The following is a 22,423-nucleotide window of genomic DNA, read 5'->3' as shown; positions in this document are numbered from 1 at the left end:
ACATTTTCGATCGGTTAGGGCGAGATCGTTTTCTTTTTCAATCTAGGCCTTAAATTACAATTTCCCTTACAATTCCTGCCCTTACAATTACACGAATCTAATTTCAAAAAATCTAGCCTTATTATTCCCAGATAAAATATAGAAATGCTTCACAATCTCATGTTTAGCATAAAACAATTCATTTGTTTAACGGATTCTCTATTCTTTAATCTTGCTAAAATTCTGAAATTCGGTCATAAAATAAAAGCTGTTTAGAAGCCAATCGGATTTTGTCAAAATGATGCATTATATCCTACATGCGTATCGCCACCGATTTTTCTAATCTTGCTGTTTGCATATTCTATTTCGATTACTTCTTTCTATAGGAGTATAGTAAAGGTGCTCGCTTAGTTGCAATAAAGTTTTTTTACTGGTAAAAGCGCAAAAACTGAGTTTGTTTTTGGCATAAATACCCAAGTCTGCGCCATTTATTTGTGATTAAAAAAATACCCTGCCTTTTGGTGTTTGTTCACAATTCATCCGTGCAGATCGGAAATCAAACTGTGTGATAACACGCTCCTCTTGTCCGTGCTCCAAAGACTCTTCTCATCTGAAGAGCAGTTATTCTTTCATTTCATCCAGAGAGAAGAGCTCCACCTTTTGAATTCGATTGCGTTTTAACGAGCTAGAGCAGAACACGCTTCTTCCTTTCAGCAGTTGGCTGAGTGTGAGAAAAACCAACAAAGGAAATTAGGATAATATGTGCGTAGATATTTTGAGTTCTTAAATTTTGGCGATCCGAATGGCCCAAACTAAGATCTTACTTTTTCTACGAATACTTACTGAGCTTTTCCGCTTTACTGGGTTTTTTAAAAATCTGAACTGTGCTCTTCTCTTTTGATCCGTTAGTTAATATTTGAATCTTCCGCTCTTCACTATCGTAGCTTCAATATCCGTTCTTCAATATTCTCTTTTCTAGCTGTGTTTTACGAGTTTAATTACTCTCACTATTTACTTTGTTCGTTATTTCCGCCTTCCGTTTAGAAGGGCCAGCTGTGGCCTGGTGGAAAAGTCTGTTAAAGGTTTTAATTCCAGTGGTTTAAATAGAAAAAGAAGCGTTAAGCTAACTAGATTGAGAGTTAGGCATATCTTCTATACTCATAGACGTTTATTAAATTCAGAACCATCACCTATTTGCCCTACATATAATGTAAATACTTCTGTTAGACAACTTTTACCGAATGTGCCACGCACAAAAATCAGAGATTGAAATTGTTTAATGAACGTCCCCAAATTTAAGTGAGTTGCAGAGTGACCCATCCCATCCTAATTTGTTTTCTTGTATTGCAGTCATTGGCTTGATGAATGAAATTTAAGTATTTTTAAATTATTTGGGAGTTTCTTTTTTCTATTTTCTTCTGTTCTTAAGTTTTTCTAGAAAGAGCATAGATGTTTCATCTGTTGCATATTCAAATCAAGCAGAGGTTGGTCCCAAAGGAGTAACATTATTGTTTAGATCATTTTGTAACTGAAAGTACGTTGTATTTCCAGATAAATTGTGATTGGAAGTTTGTGCTTTTAAATAAAAAGAACGGACATCGACTTGGTGTAGGCTGTATCTGTATACTCTGCAAGATGCAAACCTTTTTTTTTTTTTTTTGTCTATTAGAGAATTTGTTTTTAATCTTATACCTGGATTTTATTCTCTGCTCTTGTTGTTGTGACTAACTCCAACAACATCATTGTTTGGCACAGCTTGGCAGATTCCTTGTTCCATTAAAAACATTACTCATCCATTCATCCATAAGCCTGCTTTACAGTGTACATAAAACTGTAAATACCTCTATGTCAGAAAATAGTTAACACTATGGATTAGTTTATTTAAGCGACTCGATTTGGTGCGTGCGAATCTTTTCTTTTGTGTCGATCATGCCCTTTTGTTCCAAGAGACTAGTCCCCAAAGCATCATTAAATCACTGAAGTATGTTCGAGCTGCAGCGATATCGCCGCATCAGAAACCCGTAATCTAAACCATTTATCCATCCAAGCAGTGATTGAATCGTCCTCAGCATGCAAGCGACTGAGAAGATGGCTCGATAATGGAGCAATCGCTAATATTCATCGCTCTTGCAGCCATTTCGAAAATACCCTAAAATAACAGTAAGGAAGGTAAAGGAAATGATAAGGTAAACATGCAGAGGAAAAAAAAAGCACTTACTGCAAGACAAAAATGTGACTGAATAACGGATGTTGTGTTAGGGAATTCTGGATAGAGAAAAATAGCTAACGGGTGTTCTGCTCTTTCATTGATGAACTGTTAACCGCTCGGCAGGATGTCGGTTCACGCGTGCCATTCGGGGAAGATGCGCATATTGATGCACGGTTGCATGATGTAATATAATGGATTATTGCATTCATTAACTCTTTCATGCTACAGTTTTAACGCTCTCTTTATCAATCAACATGTGTTCAATACTTTGATATGAATGTTTACCGAATTTAATTGTAGCATTCTGAGACAAGATTGGAATTGTTTTCTTTTTCCTTCTTTCATTAATTTCTACTTTGGATTAACGAAAATGGTTTTAGTGTTGCATTCATAAAGGCCTCGGAATGCTTTTTAAACACAGATCATGATGGTTTTTTCTTAATGCTCTGCTTGCTTGACAGTTTGCCGTCTTCTTTTTTTTTTCTGATGATTCCATAAAACGCTCTTCAAAAAGTCATGGTTTATATTCATTCTTAATATCTCCTTATGTGATTATTTAATACTGCGCTTCAAATAGATTTCTCACTCATCAGTTTTGAATAGAAAATATTTCCAATTTAATCTTAATTCTGCATTGCGTTCAAATGAACATGAAGAGGATTCGTCGAGGAAAATGAATGTTTATCAGTACCATGACATCCTTCATCCCAATTTTCGGGTTTCAGCAATGACACATGAAACATTAATGTGCTGTCGCCCAGCTTTTTTCTGGCATTGCTCATCACCTCTGATCCTACTTATAATAAAAAATGTTTGTGTGTGTGTGTGTTGGGGCTCTACAGGCTAGGCTGTTTGGCCTAAAGCTACTAAATGTGATCCAGATGTACTTTCGAGGGTAAAAATGTGCACCGTGAGACAATTTTTTGAAATTGTATTTAATTAAAAATAAATTAGGTTTTGAAACTTTTTCAAGATGGTTTCCGAAAATATTGTCGCATAAAAATGTTTTTTACGCGGTTTTAAAGTTCAAAAAATTATTTTTTCCGACAATACTAATTTAGTTGCTGTAAATTCTTTAGTCCAGATTTAATTAACCATTAAACATATTTCACAACAATTTTTTCATTTTATAAAGGAAATCGAAGCCATATCTTTGTTTCATCAAATGTTTAATTGCATGATTTTCTTCCATTGTTAAAAGCTAAAGAAAGTTTTGGTTTAATATGCAGTTGTAATTGAGAGGACGAATAAAACAAAATGAAATCACAGTACCACTGAAGATCTATGAACCGGTCATAATAGCACTATGATAACATGGGGTTCCATTAGAAAAGTTTCATATGAACATATATCCAATGAATAGAACATATTTACAACTTTTAAAATAAAGCTTTCGTGTCTGACAATTTGACGGAATCATGGATATGAGGTTCTATATAAACGATTTAATTAAAATTAACTATAGCCAATATATCTGATGAAATAGCTGGTCGTCAAAGGCGGCTAGTACAATCATTAGAAAGGCATTAAATTTATTCTAAAAGTTTTTTAAAGTTTCGTGAGGGTATACTGAAATAAGAACTGAACTAAAATCAGAAGTAGCATGGAAACCTCAAAATAATTTTTAAATTGGAGATTTTATTTTCTATTTCTATGTTTCGGCTATTTTTAATGCAGTTGACTCACTAAATCGTGTTGTTCATTTCTGCAATAGCTCCGTTTACGCAAGGCACCAAATTAATAAAGATAATTAATTTAATTAATAATAGCTATTTAATTAATTGCAATCCTTTGTATTTATGAGCAAAATTTGATGAAAATCTACTCAGATTTCTACAGCGTGGGAAAAAAAAGGCGTTAGCGTTTCAATTTTGTTTATATAAATAAACTAAGTGAGCAATTTACATAAAAACTGATAAAATCTAAGATAAAGAATGAATCTGCAATTACAAAAATGTTAATAATAAAATTCATTTATTAGCATATTTTGTAAATTTTTTACTATTATTAATAAAGGAGATTTAAAAGAGTAAGTTGTGCCCAGGAGTGGGGAGGGGAGCATCCGATTATATCAGTATGACCAAGACATTCCTACCGCTTTTATCTTTCATATACTTCCAAAACTTCACGGAAAGATAATTTTAAAAGTCGTCGAGATAAAAAGTATATGTCAATAAATTTTCGTAATTAATGTTGAACTTAATTCATTTTTATTAATCAGTAATTAATACCTTTATTTTTTTATTATTTTTATAATTTGAAATAGCAGCCAATTTTTAGGAAAAATATAAAATTCTGAATGGGCGACAAAAAAAAAAAAAAAAAAGACTAAAAACATGTGCAATACATTTATGCAAAACTACTTTTTTAAATAAAATTTTTCCAACACTGCTCGAATTTCTTTTTCACGACTCGCCCATCTCGAATGCAGATCTTCTGAATGGCACTTCATTATTGAGTAGCTAACCCCATAAAAGTAATTCCGGAGGTTTGTTTAAAAATAAGAAGCCACAAGTTGTTGCCATCGTCCTTGCCTGTGGCGGTGCAGGAACTGCCCGACCCAAGAGTTCGATGAGAGGAGCATCTCATTGAGAGGTGTTGATGCACTGCGGGAAGAATCGTGCTCGCTGACCCGAATACGTATCTTAGAGATGTACTTGGTCTGAAAACAAACCAGCGTGGCATTTATTCAACTAACATTTGAAGAGGGAATACCAAAAGATTAATTGTTAATGATTCGCATTTCAAATCTTCATCCATGCGTTTGTGCTACATCTTTTTTCCAGATTGTGCGGGCTCTGATACATTTTCGGTACTGATTCACAGAGAGATACGGAAATGAAATACCATCGGAAGAATTGCAGATTTTTAAAATGTACAGTTTGATGCCGCTATTCATAAAAGCAGCAATCAAGAGGTGAAAAGAGAGCCTTGATTCGGGATGAAACCGCCCCCCCCCTTCTTTGCCATGATGTCATTCCTATTAGATGATGGAATAGATAATTAATGAGTTATATTATTAAAGCAAGGAATCGATAGTTTTGGAAATCTCCTCCGTGCGAATTGGATGAGACTAAAAATTCTCAAAAATAAATAAAATAAAATGAAGTTTTGAATAGATGATTTTAATTCGTTTAACTTTCCCAGCTGTCGGAAACATTGATCCTCAAGTAAATGGTGCTTTATAACAGCTTTTTTCTTGGAAAGAAAGCTTTGCTTGTGCAAATGCTGTGTACATAGTTATTAAAAGGGCATCGACTATTTTCATTCTTAATATTTTGATGCAACATTCAGTACAAGCGAGATTCAGGAGACAAAAATGCGAAAAAGCCAAAATTAGCAAAGCTATGTAAATATTATTTAAAACGATGGAAATGAGGTGAAGTTTATAGGAATTCGCGTAATAAAAGGTACACATATTGTCAGTATGCACCAGGACTTCATATGAAAGGAAATAAATGTTTCGCTTCCTGCTTAATAAAGGAATATATCTTTCAGGTCAGATAGAGTGATGATCTGAATGATCTGAAGTCACCAAGACACGGTGAGTGGGACTGCAAGCGAAACTAAATGCTTTGAGTCTTGAAACATGTTGCTTTTGAATAACCCCCTCCCCCTCCCTGACAGGCTGGTCTTTAGCCGATTGGATCGATTTCTTCCAATGACAGCCCATTCCAAAGAGCTATAAAAAATGAACTTGTTCAAATCAAAATCGGATATTGGTTTATTTTTAAATCACTAAATTGAAAAAATTTTAGCCATGTTTATATATTTGTTTATTGACCTATAAAGCCATATGTTTTATAGCCATAATTTTTACGAAAGTGCAAAAAAAAAAGTAAATAAGAAGAAAAAAAAAAAAAAAGAAGAAAAAAGAAATGAGGATCAGAAAAGCACTTCGTTTAGTCCCCTTCTTGCAAGAACCGCCGTTCGTTGTGTAAAAGGGGCAGGTACTTTTTTGCTTCTCGGCACCCATTAAAGTATCCTATCGGCCGCAGAAGAGTTTCTTGCTTGCAAAATAAACTTTATAATTGTTAGTTTATTTGTTTGCACGGGAAGCTCTAGCAATTCTCTGCAAGAGCAAATTCTTTCCTTTCTTTCTCAGAGAAGCTCACACTGTTTTATGTGTAAAAGGGTCCGCTTGCCGACGGGAAAGCTGGTAAACAGGTCAGGTTGTCTATTAGTGTAATTCGATGGTGCCTTCAGATATTATTCGGAAGCTATTAAATAAAAATTTCGTCTCTTAACATCGCCTGCATCAATCTACAAACTGCATGTTTCTCTTTCAGCTTGGCATCAGGTTCTTTGCGTGTAAACTCTAAGCTATCTTCATATATATGCACCAAGCGGTGAGATGGCACTTTTCTGAAAGTTTTAGAGTAGTAATTAATCATTGTTAATTAGATTGGGACTCTTAAGGAATTAAATATAGGTTTTTGAAAATTGTTCGACATAAAAGTGTAAAAATGTTTTCCTTCCATACTCAAAAAACAAATTAGTGTAGGCGAAGCCACAGGTACAGTGGTTGACTATCTATACAATCAATGAAATCGAATTGAATTTTCGAAAATACATCTCATGAACTGACCCATGCTGAAATGACACGCGATTATTGCGCTGGTACATTTATTGACAACTTTATCTTTACATTGAAAGATACGATTCCATTCACTTCGCCCTTCTTTTCCATTCAGGAAAAGTCATCCGAATCTGGATCATGAAAAACCCGGCTGAATAATCGCAGAACTTTGGTCCTCAACTGCAATGCCTGGTACCACCCGGTACTCAGCCACCTTTGATCGCCCTTATGAAGAGGAAGAGAGACCAGCCTCGGATCCTTCCAATGGATCTAGGAGGTCCCGATCCCAGAGCTGGCAGGCGAACATAGGGGGCGGTGTCAGATCCTACTCCTCCCTGGGTCATAACAAGACGCCTCCGCAGAGATCTTCATCTACAGACAGCGGAACCAGCAGCGGGACAGAGCATATCCCCACGAGAACAGTTTCCAAGACTGTGGTCAAAACGCACAATAATCCCTTTCAGTTTGTGAAAGTCGGATCATGTCCTCTGTACAAAAAGGTGAGTGGCCTGTTACATGTTTTTGAAATGTTATAACAGATTGCTTGAATTAAGTAAATCATTGCTATTATGTTTAAGGTTAGTTTTATTTTGCAGTTGATTTTATTTATGTTTATGCAAGGGCAATTTATTTGAATTGAGTCTAATTAGAAATGTTTAAGATAGAGATTGCAGCCAAAGTAAGTGTTGTAACTACATATTTAAAAAAAAAAAAAAAAAAAAAAAAAAAAAAAAAAAAAAAAAACTTGTGTTATTCTGAATTCTTTTTCATATAATTTATTTCGAATTGACTTACCAACAATAATCTATTAGATTTTATTACTTTATGACGACTTCGAAAGTATCTGGCATGGACCGTTTTTTTTTTTTTTTTCCATTATCGAAACCCTAGGAGAGACAAGAAATGAAACTAAAAATGTATAATATTGCATACATATTAATTTATTGCCGGTATATCGTTCAAAATCTAAAGAAATATTGCATACATTAAAAAATTTAATTACTTTCTTTCGTTGTTCTACAGTACACGTTTATTGCTAGCTTTTTGTTTCTATCCAAGGATTTCGTTAAATATTTCTCAGTGAATCCACACCCGAGGTTAAGATTCATTTATCATTTCATTATTTTTACTTGAACAGGTTCACAGTGTTCCATCAAAATTTCTGCAGTATGTCTCATTATCGCAAAGCGGTGGTGGACAAATTAAAATCCATTTAGACCTTCTATTCGATTAAACTTCAAAATTTCACATAATATTAAAGAAAAATTTTTTTTTTTTGATCTTGTTATAGAAAAGTGTAATATTTAGCCGCAGCTGCATTCGCCGTTCTAGAAATGCAGAATTTTTAAAATCTTTTTGAGTTACATTAGTCTGACATATCTTTTCCATTTTGGCCCGTTCGTGAAAAACGCTCGTCCGTCTGTGAAGTGTTATGTGCTTATTATTATGACGATTTATATGGTTTTTCCGCCCATGATGAACATGTTTAATCGAAATCGCACCGCAGTTAGGAAATGAGTCTGGAATGCTCATGGAGTTTAATGGGAGATTTATTTAAAAAATTGTACCCTTGCTGCCACAAAAGGTTCCCTATCGAGAAGTCAAAGGGAAAAAAAGTGCTAATCATTTAATCACGAAGATTTTCTGTACTAAAAATGCAAAATACAGTCGAGTAATTTCACGAGGTCATAAAATCACTGAACCTTGATTTGTGTGCATAGTTGGGAGTGCGCTCGTTTAAGAGGCGGGACACGCTGAAAGGCGCTCCTTTGGATGCACTGGCGAAACTAGATTCCACTCGGGTTTTTTCGGTCATTTGTTCGAGTGGACTCTTGTAGATCAGTATTTTGGTTTGGAATTTTGACCGGTAAGAGCTCTTTGTACTCTTTTAAAAATATTACTCTTTTAATTTTACCTTTGTGACTGACGATGACGTATACGTACCTTAACAATTATTAACTTCGAATGCATTAATGCTGTATATGTGTACGAAAGTTCCTCAATTTCATTATTTAAAAAATCTTTTCTTAGATTATGACAAATAATACAATAAAAAATAATGCAATGACAAATAATCCTAGGCGAAGGTTTTATATATATTATTTCAGGTGCTTTCGAATGGCTAATTTTTGTACGCGGTCGGGAAATCTGCCAGCAACAAGAGTAGGCTGTTAATGCGTAATGATGAAACAGAATATTACATACAACTTTTGCAAGTTGTTTTTCATGAAATCGCATTTATTGACAAACAAAATGAGGTAAAATCAGCAAAACCAAATTCAAATGATTATGCGCGCCAACATTTATTTTGCTGGTTGCTATTGGCATGAGGAAGATTATTATATTGCGCTCATGGAAATATGCATCTGATAATTTTAAAAATGAGTCTCATGAAATGAAATCCATAACTATCAAATTGATGTGTCTCTACCTGTAATCATCAATCAGGTAGAAAATCAAATATGAAAATAATTGAGATTTTTTCGCCATTTTAATAATGTAGGCGGCATTTTTAAAATACACTTTGCCAGTTATATTTTGGAGTTCTGGTCACAATTTGCAGGAGTGACGTCACAATGTAACATAAAACATTGTGCAGTTACTGTGGCACCGCACACACAATATAAATTTTGTCGCCCCCTAACCGTTATCAAACCGTCGGCTTTCCAAATGCAAATAATGCATGTGCCCAGTGCATTTCTTTATACTTCTCTTGGTATTTGGTTCTCACTCACTCAAAACGCCTCATGTTGGCACCTGGTGGAATTCTCGCTAACACTAATTATTAATTCAGTTCACATCAATTAACTAAGGATAAAGTATAAATAATAGAATTATCTTTGCATCACCACCATTTGAATTCTCATTAGTTCCAATAACAATATGAAGCACAGTTAGAGTCGTTATTTATATAGAAATTTGTAATGCTAAACTATATTACAGTAGTTAGTGGATCAATATGTATGATTTTACCTCAGTTTCTGCCAAATAATTATATTCTATTTAAAAGAAAATTGATATCAATAATTTTGAAACATGAAAGGGTGAACTGGCATAGAGCAGATTTTTCACATCAGGTGACCCTAGGCAATCGCTTGGGGGTGCTGTAGCGATGAGGCGCTTGCCTGCCAAATGAAATTGTCACTTGTTGATTCCATCCTTCATTATAGCAATTATATTCCGTTTATGAATTTAACATTCACTGCAAATTTATTAATATGTATTTTAATGAATTATTAATACTCAAGAACAATTTAATGAATGTTAATGAAAATTGATTTACTTTTTTGATTCATTAAAATGTTTTAGTATTTCACGAATAATAATTGGGCAATTTTAAAATCAGATTTGTTATTTTCTGCTGTGTTGCGTTTCCATATGCATGTGATTATATAAGTATACATTGCTGAAGGAGCATATATTTTCTTGCATGTAAGAGCCAGATAGCATTCAACTTATATTGTCATATATAATAAGTAAGTACGAAAAATCAGTTTACAGAATCATTGCAGTCATCTTTGAAATTGTTACTGACGCGTTGCTCTTTTATCTTTTCCCCCATACACCACCTTATTAGCATAAAATGGCGAACAGCATTGTCTCTGTCTTCATGATGTCGCCAGCATTCGAAATAATGAGCAGCATTTTCGATGTTTTTGCGTACAATATGTTTTGCTTCTTTGATGATACATTTTTATAAAATCATTGCAATAGTAATTATTTGTTTAGATACCATCTTCCTTTGGCAAACTTTTTACTTTCAGTTCTCTCTTATATTTGGATTTTATCCCATCTCATCCACTATTATCTTCTAGATTCCCCAATTCAAAACTCTAAATTATTAATATAATTAGTATCAATATGTTTTAATTGGTATTATTCCCATTGATGGCTTCCTTACGGTCGCTAAATTTTACAATATATTTATTTGCACAACTACAAATTTTAAATATTCCACCCGTGAAATAATTTATAACACTTCTTTTGGTACGCCTCAAAAATTCCTCTTATACTGTATTAACGTATGTTAAGTGTGCTTTTCTTCTTATAGAGTAATCTAATAAACGAAATATTTAGTTGCTATGAATAATTTTTCTCACTTTCAGGCGGAAGAACAGTTGAAAAAAGTGAAAGAAGTCAAGAAGCCCGATGTTCTTAAAGAAGAGGAAGAAGAGTGGCAATCGGTAAGTGAAAGCAAAAACTACATTATTTTTTCTTTAATATCGAAATTGGCTTCATTTTTTTATCCGGACATTTTCTCCCATATCAATGGCTGTGTGCAAAATGTCTAAAATTAATCAAATAAGAAAGTTGCTAAAATTTTTCATTAGAAAGCTTTCTATAAATTTCTGTTCTGTTATTAATCGAAAATAATTTCGACTATTTAATTCAAATAGTTTCATTTAGTTTTTCAAAGTAACTTGGTCATATATAGTTAAATGTTTTCCTTTTTGAAAATCTAGTTGAATGTGTAGTGAGAGAATAACCGAGAAAAGTTTTAAAAGAAGAAATGTATATGGTTTATAGATTTCTTGATATTCTCGAGAAGACGAATCACAATTTAGATATAGTTAAATCATCCTTTGATTATTTTTTTAATGCATTTTCACATTTAAAGCATGTTTATCCCCAATTAGAAAAATTACTTGAGAAGATGTAACCAAAACTTTCTCTGAATAATCTGGAATTCTATGCAGTATAGAATTCTATGATCTTTACTTCTCACGGTAGTGATAGATGGCAGCACAAACAATACGTGATATTACCTTTGTGAAAAGTGTGTATCGCATTTCCCTCTTTTTTGTATTGTTGTTTTCCACCTGCCTGCTGAAATAGCGTCCTCGGCGTAGTACTTATTATATGAACACTTCAGAGGAAGCGAATGCGTGAGAAGCGTAAACCTGTTGAGAAAATTGGTGAAGCGAGTCATTTATTCCCTCCTAATTTCTGTAGTTACACGACTTTTTTCAAGTTCTTCCATATATACCTGCACTTCAAGAATTTTGTTAAGATGAATTTATAAGTTGTACGAAGAAGATATATTCTTGCATGTGCTTATGACCTGATCTACAGGATTCTGTTGTAGTAAAAAGCGACGCTTCTTTACGCCCTATGTATGAGTAGTTTTAAGTGTTTCATGGCAGTGGGCTGAATTGCATGCAGTAGAATTTAAAAAGATATGGAGTGGAGGCAGGTAATACTTATTATATTCAACAGGTTGTTATTTTTGTTAAACAATCGAAATTTTAGCATCTGTTCGTTTGTAAACAAAGGAACACAACGAATGTGTTTGCGCCAAGTGTTTATATCTTATGTATGTGTGTTTGTTATATGGCAGGTTTTTATTATTTTGAAAATAATTTCTTGGACTCTTACTTGAAGAAATTAAAAATTAATTATCTCTTACTAATTCTTGTTGTGATTTTTTATTGCACTTTCTTATTAAGATAAATTTAAAATTATTAAATACATTCTCACATTTGTTGTATTTTGCTATTTAGAACTTGATAGTACATGATTTTTTTTATAGAATTAAAACTTTTTAAAATTCAGTTCTTGTAAAACGAACACATTATAAGTTTTTTGACATTCTTGCTGTATTGATTTTTTTTGTTTAAAAATATAAATATTTTAAAGAAAAACATTTCACAAAAATATTGAAATGCACTCATGCAGAGCGGTTAATTCATCCGAAAGTTTGAACTTCGGACCGACGTCATGGAATGCGCAGAACTTGCCGCCGATCACCATGGTAACAATTTTGTTTCATTTGATTGACGTCTTTTACCGGCGTTTATTGAAGATAAGAAAACATAATAAAACTAAATGCAACTTTGTTTGATTTGGGATGTAATTCCATCCTTAGTTATTTATAAAGGAAGAAAAGATGGAAAAAAAATGAAAGAATTGAGACACGCTTGTTTTAAAGGAGTTCGTATTTAACAATTTAATAAAATGATATTATGATTTGAATTTCTGAAACACTCAGATTCTAAAGTACAATTACAGTAGACTCCCTATTATCCGCGGGCTGGTTATCCGCGCCTGCCGCACAAAGTTTTTTTTTTTTTTTCGACAGATTTTTTTTAAAAAGGTGCAGTTTTACAGTTATGCTTTTGTAATTACATAATACATTACAGTATTAAAACAGTACATATGTATTAATTTTTCTGTGTATCCTTGACGCCTCTCGTAAATACAAAGCACTTTTCTGTTTTCATTTAACAAAATGCATTTTAGGTTCGTTTTGAGTGATGTACTAAAATATTAAGCGTTAGTTAAACATTTCTTATTGTTTATTTTACGTTTTATTGTACATAAAACGATTTTTCAAAGTTGGAATGACTGTTTTCTTTTTTGCTATACCCGTTTTTACCTTTTTTCGGATTATCCGCGGCGGCCGCGCCACCCAATTCCGCGGATAATCGGGAGTGTACTGTATCTGATATATAATCGAATTTAGTTCGATATTATGTTCTATAAATTACTTCTGTGATTTTTTTTTGTTTTTAAAATATTTTTATGACTGCGATTTTTTAGTTTAAATGCTTTTTAAGTTTCATTTTTTTAAAAATAAAAGTTTATATTTTTTATAGTGCTTGATTTTTCTTAAATTTTTTTGACTATTATATATAGTTTTTATCTATATTTAGATTCTGAATAATCATGTCCACTTTATGATTCTTATAATTTCTCAATATATTTATTTAAATAGGTATTACATGATTATATATATTTCATAGATATTGTTATTTTTTGTACATTAATTCCTATAGATATTCTCTTATTAAAAGTACTTAACTTTAAAATTTCATTAAAAAATCTTTATTTTATTGAATTTATATTTACATGACACTGTGCTTATTTCTACATAGAATTTAGACAGCTGGAAATCTAGACGAAGAAAGATGTCCGAGGATGTATTTAGGAGACAGGAGGAAATTAGACAGTTTGAACAAGAAGAGCAAAACTGCCAAGTTAATCAAAAGAAAATCAAGACATTTTCTGAAATGGTTGAATCAAGGTATTCTTTTTTACATTTTATTGTTTTTATAGATATTTCATTTAAATTCTTAAACATGCTCGAAATCATATCAATCTTGATTTTAAAAACTAGAATTTTGTGAACTAATAATGTTTTAACTAACATTTGACTTTGAATCTAAAATGAAAATAAAATATATGCATCTGAATATATGTATCTATTATTAATCACAGCTATATAGGTTAAAAATTAATTCCAACAATGAAATAATTTTACTTAACTTTCTACTGAGTTTTATTCAACTTCCTAGAAATATTACTCACCATCTTTAATAGAAGCGAGGACAAGTAATATTTCTTGATAGTTATTTTTATATAGACATCTCAAAATTATTTTTAACTTTTAATTTGTTGGATAGTTTTGATTTTAGTCAAATCTATTGAAAAATTTTCATACATTCATATAATTTTCCATATTAAATTGCTAAAAAAAGTAGAATTATAAAGAAAATGTTAATCAACTTTAAACTTCTAACATGTGAAGTTATCTTTCTAAAGTGCTAAGCTTTAGTGTATGTTTTCAAAATAAAACCTTTAATTAATTGTATTCATATTACTGATTTTATTTGGAACAAAAAAATTCAAACTATATTCTGTCAAGATAATGTTGCATCTGGTTCATATATTATAGATATATAGCATTATAAATAGATGTCTTTAATTTTGCATCATTGTTTGAGAGTTTTATTGAAGAAATTATTGAGATTAATATTAGATATCTTGTTCTAGTCCAAACTACTTTTAATCAGTAGGGTTGAGTTATTAACCCTAATGGTTAAGTTGTTTGTTACCCCAGAAGAAAAGCTTTCATCTACTAGTCATGATAAAGGTTTCTTTTATAAATCGTCTATATTAGCAAGAACATTCATTCTACTATTGTTTATAGTAAACTGGTACTTATTGATATTTATAATCCCTATAATAAATTGCCCCCACAAAAAATGAAACTGTTGCAAATTAAAGCTACCCACCATAAATTGATATCTGGGCTTCTTTTATGAAATGGAGCTTTGAATACAAGTGCTTGGTAATTGCTTGGTAAATTATCGAGTAAACTGGTTGCTTAAGTATCAACAAGTAGAAATAAATCTTTTCATGTTATTTCTTCCAAATGCATTTAGAGTTTATCTTCTGTAATAGTTATAATGCTTATTCTTAAGTGTCAGAAAAAAATAGTATTGAGCAACTCATGCAAAATTTAAAACGTTACATACTCCATTGCATCCATCTGTGTATTTAAAGTGATAAAAATTGCTATATGCTGAAACAGGTATGAAATCTATTTTTAGCATGAAAAAGGAAATGATGATTTAAGTGAATCTCAATACAGTATCATAGTTGCCTTTCTTGAAATGAATTATAACATTTCAGCAGAATGAGAATTTTGTATGAACGAACATTATAAGGATGATCTAAAACTCCAGTAGAATCAATAGATATCAATGTGGCTGTGAAAGGGCTTGGGATGGGACATCAGAGGTCAGAAATAATTATTTTTGATGGACATGCATTGTTCTTGCTGATAAAATCAGCATAAATTATTTTGGAATTGTTGCCCAAACTCTGAGATTTCATCTTTTAGAAGTCACTGTTAATTTAAGTACATTTGATGGCTGAACTAAACATTGACTTTAGAAACCAGCAGCTAAGTCTGGCAAGTTGTGTTTCTAGCAGTATACTCAGAGCAAATAAAGGATCCTACTAGCCAGTGATCTTACTTTTCAAACTGGAAATAATGGCAGTTGATAGAGGATCCAATATGGTATAAGGCTTGTAAAGCAATAAGTCGTTGTGATAATTTTTATACCTATAAATATATGCAATTATCCAATAATGTGTGCATTCTTTCCAATGAGATATAACCATTTATATTTTATATGTGTTCTGGATTTAATTGTTCTAGTCGGCAATTACATTTCTCTTGAAATGTTGGAAAGCCATATAATGGTTACAAGAGTATTTATCTTAATTTGAGTTTTACCATTCCTACTAAAGATCCCTAACCTGAAAATGATAAAACACATTTAGGATGCCATGCAATTAGCTATTGAACAGTGAAATCTTATTTTGATGTATTGTTGTTTCAATCATATCAGTTTATTGTATAATCATCAAGTTTCTGGTTAAATTAAAAATGTGTGACAACATTAAATAGGAACCAGAAAATCATTTTGGCTTTCTTTTTTACTTGAGAGATTGGGAGATTCAATGTGAATAAACGTAAATAATATATTATAATTTAAAAAAAAAATCCTAATTTTTTTTTTTAGAAAAGTTACTATTATATACCTGTAATCAAGACACTTCCTTTGGAATAGATTAATTTTAAGAAGTATGTCATGTATATATTGTAGCGAATTGGAATTCGCAATGATAGAACCTGGGACCTTGTGGTCTGCAACCCAGTAACATGACCACAATACAAAAGCAATTGCTCAAATGGCATAGCTGTTAACTGACTTATAAGCTTTCACCACAGACTCTCCCTCCAATGAGTCGGAGGTGAGACGAACGATATGGCAGTTGAGTGGTGATGTTTTAGTTGTTGACTCTAATGTGCCTGTACCCATTTAAGTAGTGCCAAGCGTGTGTGGGTGAGTGGTTGCTGTTGCGCCAAGTAAGTCTGACGACTTTGTGTTGCTGCGTCAAGTGAGTCTGACGACTTTGGGTTGCTGTGGGTAAATGGTGCCACAACAGCTGTACGAAGGTTGAAGATTTATAGTCTGAGGTCACCAATGTAGGGGATTGGTATGGGCAAGGATAGATCCTGGGACCTTGTGGTTCGCAGCCCAGTAACATGACCACAATACAAAAGCAATTGCTCACATAGCATAGCTGTTAACTGGCTTATAAGCTTCCATCACAATATCATGTTTTCAGAAGCATTTGGATTTCCTGCTTCAATATTGTCACTTAGGTACTCTAGTGTGGAACTCAATGGCACACACAAGAAGTAGAGGCTAAACCAATTTATTAACTCAACTCTAAACTCAGAACACAGTGACTGACAGATCTCCTGCTATACTAGCAGGGAAAGTTCCAGAATACTTTTCCGGAGACAGTAAGAAAAGTCCAGAACACTTATCTGGTAAACTAAAAAAAGGTATAGAATTTTCTGGGACATGAAATAAAGGAAAACATAAAATCAAGGAATTAAAGTTTTACACAGACTGTGAATCGCATTGTCTCTAGCGGGATTTGAACATACGATCTCGTGATTAAGAGACCAGTGCTATGACCATTCGGCCATGGAGAGTCGACTGTCTCTTTTCAATGTGGCAATATATTCTTTCAGTTCTTTATTCCTTTGTTGAACCTATCAAGCATTAGAATGATGTACTCATTTTTCTAGTGTGAGTGCATTTGTTGTCAGGTGTGATGAATTTTGGTACTTAACAGTCCTGGCAGTGCATATTATGAGATTTTTTTTTTAACAAACTGATCAATCTAGTTCTATATTCAATACACTTTTAACTTAAACAGCTTGTTAATGATTTATTTTAGTAACATCATCAAAATATATATGCTGTTATTTAGTCAGTTTGACTTTTAATTGCATATCTATGTTTGTATTTTATTAAATTTGAGCATACACTTGATAATTATAAATTTCTGTAAAAACTAAGTAAATGTAATATAACAAATAGGAACCTGAACATTGTTACTTGACCGTGTATTAATATTTTAAGAATCATAAAGCCTGTATTTTTTACAAATTTATATATGTGGCAACTACACTAATAACATTTTCTTTAATTGAGCTGCCTTCTGTTGTGCAGCCTCACATCTCTAGATTGTTTCTTAGTGAAATCTGTCTGCCATTATTAACCATACCTTCATATTTAATTTATATAGGCTATTTATTGTAAGGACCGACTTCAGAAACTGGATGGATGGAAGTTATAATAAATGTATTGAGAACAATAAATAATATTATATTATTACATTAATGATTTTGTCAAAACTATAAAAAAGATGTTTTTTTAAGTGCATTTTATTTTATAAATAGTTTTTTTTTTTAAATTAGCAGCTACTGATGAGGACTTTGGATTAATTTAAAGAAATATTTGATTTTTTTCATACAATTTTGGAGCATTTACAAATATTGTATTTTTTTTTTTTATCCCTACCTATTTTTTATAATTATTATTCAAATGGATTCCAAAGATTGTTGATAACCAGTAATTTTTCTGTATAAAAATGAGCAATATATATCTTTCTTCTTCTTCTTTTTTTTTTTAATTCTAGAGCAAATAGGGGAAGGACTTTGAGTCTGTGTTTGATTTCTAGCCCCTTGGAATTGCAGGAATGGGAAAATCAGACTAACAAGAGTAATTCTAGCCATCCATTTTCAGAAGGATCAGCAGAAAATAGTGCTGTTAACAGTGAAGATGAAGGAGTAAGTTTGCATGCATCTCTAAAGAGGGAGAGGGAGTATACACATAATTATGCTTAAATTCCTTGCATGTAAAAGTACAGAATACATTTAGCTTTGATTTCTTTTGATCTATGCAGATTTTGAACATTTAATTACTTTGACAGATCTGAAGTTTATTACTTGCTCCTTAAATGTTAATTATAAAGCTAAGTACTGAATTATAAATTTTATCAAGTGTTTAAAATAGGTAATATATTTTGATATGTACAGTGTATATGTATAAATATATAAAAAAAGAATGGAAATAGACTTTGTATTTACCTAATTTTAATTCCATGAGCCTGGCTAATCTGAAAATTATAGTATCTCAAAGCCAAAGGCAGTTTTTCTTCATTGGAAAAGAATGGAAAGAATAATTCACTTCTTTCAATGTTATAACAGGAGGGGGACACCTATTGAGCTATAATTGAAGTGCCCATCCAATTTTCAACTCTAATAGGACACCCTGTGATTGTCATTTATGGTTTAAGAGAAGAGTTTATTTCATTTGTTATTAGTTACTAAATTTACATTCTCCTAATATTTTAGAGGCTGTAATTCTGGATTATTGTAATGGAAAAATTCTTATATCAATTCAATGATAATGCTTTATTTCTCCCTTGAAATATTTAAATTTTTTTATAATCTATAGATATTTATTTTTTAATGTTTTACTTTTATCTTCATTTTTGTGTATTATGTATAATCTATTTATAAAACAGATTTTTAATATACAATCTGATATGAAATATATTTGTCTATTTATTCTCTCTGTAAAATTTTTAGGTTGCTGAAAAAAGAACATTTCAGAAAAATTTATGGTCAAATGGAAACAATGGCAGTTCACTGAAAAATGACTCGTCAAATGGTTGTAAATCTAAGATGAATGAAACTAGCTACGCTGATTCAGGGTTGGAGAGTATTAGCAGCAGCCACAGAATGGGGGATACTCCAGACAGTTGTTCTGATTTCAGCCAGGACAGTGGTAGTAGCATAGATTGCGATTCACCTAGAGTTTCGGGATTGCTTCTGAATGGTGTTAATATTCTTGAGGACTTCAACTCTAAGTGCATATCAAAAAGCGATTGTGAAGATTCCAATTCAAATTCTGTAAGCATTATAATACAAATTTAATGAGTTAAATTATTTGGCTAAGATGAATCATCATTAAAATGAAATGCATCTTGAATTGATATTATCATTGATAAAAATAATTATGTAACAGCACTGCTGAAATTGCATATAATTTTTAAACTTTAAATCATATGCCTTTCATAAATTTCTCCATTTTTTTTTTTTTTTTTGTATTTTGTATTTAATTTGCAGGTATAATGTACCTAGAAATAAAATGTTACTTGCAATTTTAATATTTTCAGATCAAACACTATTTGCAGGTATAGTACATCAATGGCCACTCACTCATTGTCATTTGATCACTGCAACAGCATCTCTATGATCAGTGCTTGGGAGAGTGGCCACATGAAAACAAGCCTGATTCTGCTAATTGTGCATGCCTGAAGTTAGCCTTTACTTAGAATAATAGGGTACAATCACCTTGAACAAAAACCTGTCTGAGAATAATTTGACCTAAAGAATATCAAAAATACAGTGAATTAAACATTAATTTTTATAATGCTTGTAATCTGGGAGTTGGTAACTAATACTAACCATTACAGATTTGTTATAGATTCAAGCAATTCAAAATAATGTTCTTAATATTATAATAAACATGCCATGGTATATCAAAAACTTGATTATCCATTTTGACTGAAATAGAAAAGGTAGAAGAGTCACCTTAGGGCTTTTTAAATCTCCAAATCTATTCATTCGTTCTCAACTTCTATTGTTTACAAAATGTAATTTTCACTATTAAAGGGTTCCTCTCACACCTTCACAATAAACGTCTTTACAGTACCAAATGAACTTCTTTTCCCAACCATTAAAATCTTGTGAAATTCATATCACCTACATTATATTTTCTATAGTTATTTACCTATCTTTTTTTCCTTCTTGTGTTTCACCCTTCTCTTCTTCTAATATCCATGTTTCTGTTAGGACCGGACGGGCGACTGAGATTAAGCAAACAAATTTGAATGTTTTACTTATGTTTGCTAATGAATCTTGAAATTGACTCAGTATGATTGTTATCTTTTGATAGTGAATTTAAAAAAAAGGTATCAAGATTTCATATTTATACGAACAAATTATAAATTAAATACTAAAAAGTGGAAATTAATTAAGTTAAAAGATTCTGCTTACAAGTGATTTTAAAAACTTATTAATTTTTTCTATAATTTAGAACATTTTGAATCATCAGATATAGTGAGAGTATTGTGAGTTATTTTTAATGTGTTGTAAATAATAGATTTAAAAAAAAAGGAATGGATTTAAATAAAATAGGGAATTTCACAGGCATAACTTTTAAAAAGAACTTGAAATTCTTTTTTCTGAAAAAATTCATGCTATTGGAAGGAGAGAAAAGAAATCATCTGGGCTGTTTAGTATTGGCACCTGTAAGATGACTAATGTACACATGCTACCTAAGCTAGACAGTCATAAATGAAGTTTCATAAAAATTTAGTTTTTAGTTATATGAAGATTAATTTCAATTTTTTGGTAGTTCTGTAGTTTTTAAAACATGTAATTGCACCTTGCATTTTTTTAACAAATAACTTTGTTAGAACTTTTAAACTATTAACTTTGGATATCCATTAGCTGCTAAATATTGTTTCAACTTTTTTGATGGTTAAATTTTTTTTTTTAAGTCTAACAAGTTTATCAAGATTGATTATTCGATTTTTATACAATTTCATCTTTGAATGCTTTTTAAATATTTGTGTCCAGAAAATTAAATCCACAGGAAGCCAGTCTTGAAAATCAGTAATAGGACCAAAATATTGTATATTTCCCTGAAAACAGGGAAAAAGTATTACATTTCATAACCTCAAGTGCAAAAAGGAAACCATACATAAAATAGATGTTAATTGATGAAGAGGGAAAAAAAACCTGGAAAAATTGACAATACCTGCAAATATTATTTTATTTCAATGTACTAAACTTGCAATTATTGTTTTATTCATATGTACAGTACTTGAAAATAATCACTTATTTTTCTTACAGAAAAAAAGTGACAATATTCCACAGTTTCTCACTACAAAACAGTTTAATTTTATAAGATACTCGACTAAATAAAAATCTAATGCTGATATAATTTTTTTATGTAGAAAAGCCATTAACAGTTGAAATGCTGATATGTTAGATGTTGAAGATTTGCTACATGTCAATAATGTATATTGCATGACTGTTTATTTTCTACATAAGAAACAAATGAATGCTAGAGAAATAGAAATTTTATAGGAAGATTATTTTAGATTCAGTGAATACCCTAATACTTATTAAAAAGATTACAGAAATGCAAATATAAAAACTCTGCAACATGAAAATCTGTTATTTCGTTTGAGTTTAACATTGAGCATTGTTTACATTATTAAAATTATTTGCATCAACTCTATAGCTAAACTTTTTAGAAAAAGTTACAGTGAAAAGTTTTTTCTTCCTTCTTTAAAATAATATAGCAACATATATTTCATGTATTTTGCAAATTTTATTTTTCTTTTGTGTCATAATATTTATACTACTGAAATGATGCCTTTCTTTAAATAATAAACTTCAAACTTTTTGTTTCTGTAGAAAACAGACCCTGATACCATTTTTGAAAAGGAAAGGAGTTTAGAAAGTGTACCTGTTCTGAATGGTATGTTATTGTTTCTTTTAATATATATTATTTGTCTTATAAATATTTTAATTATTTATACATATTAATATTATAAGCATTATTATTGTAACATTAAAAAAAAACATAATTAGAAAATGATACTTAAAAATTCATATTTACTTCACATGGTATTATATTGTACATAATGATCTACATGATTTCTTTTCTTTCCTGACCTACTTGAACAATTATACTGTATTTATTTCAAGATACCTCATTTTACTTTCTCGCATATGAAAATGATAATTCATTGTATATACGATTTTGCTTAAAAAGTCAAAGCATTCAAATGCACAAAGAGGAATTTGGATGTATGTAATGTTAATTACAATTTCTTTTTCCTCCTCCATTCCAGTTAAGTATCTTTATAATTTCCTGTTCACTAAATTCTTCACTTTTTGAAATTTTATCTCTCTGTAA

The 22,423-nt window shown here is 31.3% G+C and overlaps 1 protein-coding gene across 12 annotated transcripts in view; it reads left to right on the top strand.

Moving 5' to 3' along the window:
• The window catches only part of LOC129962624 (LIM and calponin homology domains-containing protein 1-like), a 156,071-nt gene that overhangs the window by 109,849 nt on the left and 23,799 nt on the right, over nt 1-22,423 (top strand). For 10 of the 12 annotated variants that reach the window (XM_056076472.1, XM_056076471.1, XM_056076463.1 and 7 more), the window contains 6 exons: nt 6,883-7,267; nt 10,874-10,951; nt 13,643-13,791; nt 18,060-18,210; nt 19,015-19,338; nt 21,919-21,982. In XM_056076472.1, the coding sequence (XP_055932447.1) occupies nt 6,953-7,267; nt 10,874-10,951; nt 13,643-13,791; nt 18,060-18,210; nt 19,015-19,338; nt 21,919-21,982 (1,081 nt within the window). In that variant the 5' untranslated portion in view covers nt 6,883-6,952. Of the gene's footprint in view, nt 1-6,882; nt 7,268-10,873; nt 10,952-11,660; nt 11,962-13,642; nt 13,792-18,059; nt 18,211-19,014; nt 19,339-21,918; nt 21,983-22,423 lie in introns of those variants that run through there. The other 2 variants (XM_056076473.1, XM_056076474.1) reach the window with 2 other exon arrangements.

The sequence above is a fragment of the Argiope bruennichi genome, chromosome 3 (assembly GCF_947563725.1).
Source record: "Argiope bruennichi chromosome 3, qqArgBrue1.1, whole genome shotgun sequence".
NCBI classification, from domain to species: Eukaryota; Metazoa; Arthropoda; class Arachnida; order Araneae; family Araneidae; genus Argiope; species Argiope bruennichi.
This window is presented reverse-complemented; position numbering and strand designations above follow the sequence as displayed.